At 58.3% G+C, this 4479-nt stretch overlaps 1 protein-coding gene across 1 annotated transcript in view; it reads right to left on the bottom strand.

Annotated features, from left to right (window-relative positions):
- Positions 1-4474, bottom strand: part of TRIM9 (tripartite motif containing 9) — a gene marked incomplete at its 5' end in the record, with an annotated part of 188271 nt that extends 183797 nt beyond the window's left edge. The window contains one exon of the mRNA XM_019519875.1: positions 3686-4474. Coding sequence (XP_019375420.1) covers positions 3686-4474 — 789 coding nt within the window. The remainder of the gene's footprint in view (positions 1-3685) is intronic.
- Positions 4475-4479: the final 5 nt, after the last annotated feature.

Raw genomic sequence — 4479 nt, 5'->3', positions numbered from 1 at the left:
CTGCTCCTCATTAGTCATGTGCCCCAGCCCCCAAACCATTTTCATTGCCAAGAATCCCCAAATACTGCACGTGCCCAAATGTTTCCAAATGCTCCATCATGGAGGGATTAGATGCCAACATGGCCCATCAAATATCCCTATTATGTCTCCTAGCACTTACTGGTATGTTTTGCCAGGTAACTGAATCCCTCCGTGGGTACAGAACCAAGCACGGCAGAGCCCCCACGATGCCTAGCAGGGACTTCATTATTGCTATTGCTCGTACTTAGAAGACCCTCAGATATTCAAGTCATGAGCAGCTTAAAACCTGGAGATGGACAGAAATAACCAAGCTATTGGAGTTTCAGTGGTTAATCAGGACAACTTCTAAACGTGGAGAACAAGAAAGGTTTCTAACTGGAGAAGCAAGGCTCTGAAACAACTTTTCCTTTGCCCCAGAAGCAGCCAATACCCTACCTCACTTTATGGTGGAGCGTCCTTGGTTTCTAAATGATAACGCAGTTGCCTGTAGTAGCACCATAATGAACTTAAGTGACCTAGGGGAGCCCTTCTATTAGCCGGACTCACCCTGTACTCATTACACATGCAAACTTCCTTGTGAGAGAGAAAGCGGCACTGGGAATATTGCAAGAAAGACAAAGTTTGGCCCCATGTGCCTTTGAATGCAAGAGGACTAAAGCTCGTCTGCATAAAAGGAAAACTCCAGAGAGCAGGGATGTATATATTATGAAAAGGAGGGCGTTTCAGATGATCCATCCACTTTCCTCTTGGTCCCATACCATGTCAATAGCTGTGCTGGAAGGCAAGGCCACACAGAAAAGGTCTTATCTTGTTATCCGGGTCCATTTGCAAAATCAGCGTGCTCTGAAATATACACGTTTGAATCTGCAATTCTCAGCTGTGAGAACGGCACCGGCGGCACAGCCTCACCGCATAGCGAAGAAGCGGGTCGCTTGTTAAAGAGCTCTCTAGGGAGAGGTGATTGATCTCTTCCCCAAGTAAAGCACACTGTATTTAACAGCCGTGGCGTTGGGCCGTCATAACTTGATATATGAATACTGCTTTCAAGAACAACTCATCAAGGCGTTCTCAGCTCAGCGCAGGTTTAGCCGAGGACCGGGTCCTTCTCATAGTAGAAATAGAGACGCTACTTGTTGCCACTACATATTTCCACTGTTGGTCTGCAGAGCACGGCCCGAACTTTGTCACGCCCTCTTGCACGCTTCAGAGGTGCATTAGAGCCAAGAGCCCACCTCGACCACAGCACGATGACCAGACGGATGAGAACGACATTCCCTCTGTCTTTTACATTAGCCTTTTTCAGCCAGTCCTGTTTGATTTGCAGGGTCTCTTTCTGCGACAGGCTGAAGACCCCCCTGGGTAGTGCAGAAGCACAAAGACTCAGCACCTGAAAGGCATTTGAGGGCTCATCTACCCAGGCCCGTTGCAGGATGGTGCCTTTAAGCGCCAATGGCTGATGCTCTTTATTCGCAACACATACACTCCCCAAGAGCCTGCCCCATGCTCTGGCTGCCCACTCCCAGATTCGAGGACTCAATCCTATTGCATTTACAAGACTCGCTCTCCTGCCCTAGCAGCTACCCAGCAGGGAGTAGCAACAAGCCTGGCATCTCCGGCCTATGCACGAGCCAAACAGCAGGGTGACTCAGGAGAAAGCACGACCGGACCAAACGTTTGGAAACCTGGCTCAGGAAGCTAAGACGTGCAAGAGAAGTGATCACCTCCGGTGACATCGAAGGCCTCCAACAGAGCTTCATTTCCGAAGAGCAGCTGAGTTAAAATTCACTCATGAAAGGGTCGGCCTAGGACTCTCCATAGTCATTAAAAGGACTAAGGCCCCCTCTTTAGCATGGGCTTAACTGCAGGCACAGGCCTCTTATAGCTAACGAAGCTTCTTCAAAGGCTTAACGTTATGCACGCACTTAATTAAAGAGCTCAGCTGGACTGAGCCCTAACACCACCAAGAAGGGAAGGGGTTAAATTGGATAGACTCATAGCCAAACCGTGTGAAGTCACTGCTTGCCTGTGATGCGATACGTGTTTGGGAGGCAGCTCCCCAGGGTCCGCATCCACCTCCATCCCTGGACTGCAAGGCTGTACGGAGGGGCAGGAGCTGGAGATGCGCGGCTCAGTGTAACGCAATAACTGAATACCCCCGTCCGTGCGAAACACACTTGTTCCTGGCCCCGCGAGAAAAGCCAGGGAGGCCCCAACACCCGGGGGTGGCTGGTGTCACCGGGCAGATGAGGACGTGCACTGGAGCGTCATTAGAGGGGAGCCTGTTCATCGGGCCGTGGGAGGACATGCACACACCCACGCAGAGGACACATACACGTGGAGGACACACATGCATGCACACACAGATGACATGCACACATGAAGGACAAAACACACACAAAAGACAAACACATGCGCACACCCCCCTCCCACCCACGCAGAGGACACGTACACGTGGAGGACACAAACAAATACATGGAGGACACACATGCATGCACACATGGAGGACACGCACACATGGAGGAGAAACACACACATGCAAGACAAACACATGCACACTCACGGAGGACACAGGGGACACATACACAGAAAACACACATGCAACACACATGCTCATGGAAGACAAACGTGCACACACACAGAGGACACACACACGGGGGACATACACAACCACCCGGAGGACACACACACACACGGAGGACAAACACATGCACGTGGAGACACACACACATGCATGCATAAACACACACATATGCACGCATGCAAGGAAGACATACACACGCACTCACACAGGGGTCACACATGCACATGGATGCACACAGAGTTCACACTCGCACACACACACGCACTCCCTCCCCTCACGGCAGGCTCTCAGGAAGGCCGCGCTCCCAGAGCCGCTGGGGCACGGCCCCTGCAGGGGCAGCCCCGAGGGCTGTCAGAAGCACCCCCTTACCCTCCCCCCCCCGCCACCCCGTGCGCTGCCCATGCGTGTGCTTCACCCTGGGGCTCTTTGCCTCCACGCCTCCGCATGCGACACGCCGGGACGGCAGCGTTCCTGGAAAGCGTTTCCCGAGGGGCCGGGGCAGCTCTCCCACACGCTGCGCGGGGGCTCCCAGGGCATCCGCACCACGTCTCTCTGCGTCCCTGTCATTTCTGCCCCAGTTACCTCAGGCGGGGTCAGCCGCACACCACACAGACCCGGCTTACCGGAGGGGGGGACGCATGAAGCAGGGGGAGATGCTGCCCTGCGGCGGATCTGCGCGCAGCCAAGCGGGCAGCCCTGGCTCTGCCTGCCCCCTCCTACGCTCGCCCAGGAGACGCAGCGGTCCCCGGGGCAGGCTCTCCCCCCGATTGCGGGGGCCCTTGGCAGGCCTATCCCTCCCTGCTGCTTTCCCGGTCCAGCCCCGGGGCCGCACGCCAGGCAGGGGGGAAAGATGGACGGGGAACGCCGGGGCACCCCTTCCCCAACACGGGCACGTGGGGCCGTGCCCCCATGGAGCCGTCCCCCGTTGCAAGGCAGGGAGAGCATCAGGTGCGCAGCCAGGGCGAGGGCACGGGACCGCATCGAGTGGCAGACCCCTAGGGCGGACCCCGAAGCGCAGGGTTTGGCCCTCAGGGGCCTGCCACGCACCGAGCCCCCCGCGGCCGGGCAGGGCAGGGCTCTCACCTTGTGCAGCTTCCACATGGCGCCCAGGGCCTTGACCTCGTGGCTGGAGTGCTTGCCCTCCTCCAGGCACTGGTAGCACACGGGCATCTTGCACTGCACGCAGTACATGCTGTGGTTCTCCAGCTCGTGATCCGTGCAGGTGGAGATCTTGCGGGGGCTCAGCCTCCTACTCACCCGGCCCTGGGCTGGCGGCACCAGGCGGTGTTTAGCGAGGGGGCCCCGGGGCGGGTGGCACCTCAGCCTGCAGGGATCGCAGTAGAAGACGTCGCACTGCTCGCACATCACCGTGGCCTCCTTGGGCGCCTTCTCGCACAGCTGGCAGCGCAGCGCGGCCGCCTTGCTCTGCTGGTAGCGGTCGATGACGCCCTCCAGCACCCGGTTCTTGGGGAAGCCGCGCAGCCCCCGCTCGTCCAGGATGAGGCTGCGGTGGCACTGCGGGCAGGTGATGCAGGCGTTGCGGGGCACGGGGGCCAGCGTGGCGGCCGGCGGCAGGTGGGGCGGCGGGGGCACGGCCGGCGGGAAGACCCGCACGCCGTTGGGCGACTTCTGGCACGGCGTGGTGGGCGCGCTGGCGAAGCCGCCGTAGGAGCCGTAGCCGCTGTCCGCCTCGCTGTACAGGCTCATTTTGTCCAGGTCCAGGTAGTCGTAGTCGGAGACCCCGGAGCCCGAGGCGCGGCGGCTCTGCGGGGACTCGGCCTCGGGGGTCTGCACCAGGATGTTGCGGGCGCAGGCCTGGCACAGGTTGTGCGAGCAGGGCAGGATGATGGGCTCGCGGTAGAAGGAGCCGCACACCG

Source organism: Gavialis gangeticus, unplaced genomic scaffold (genome assembly GCF_001723915.1).
Source record: "Gavialis gangeticus isolate Ggan-Ray unplaced genomic scaffold, GavGan_comp1, whole genome shotgun sequence".
Taxonomy (NCBI): domain Eukaryota; kingdom Metazoa; phylum Chordata; order Crocodylia; family Gavialidae; genus Gavialis; species Gavialis gangeticus.
This window is presented reverse-complemented; position numbering and strand designations above follow the sequence as displayed.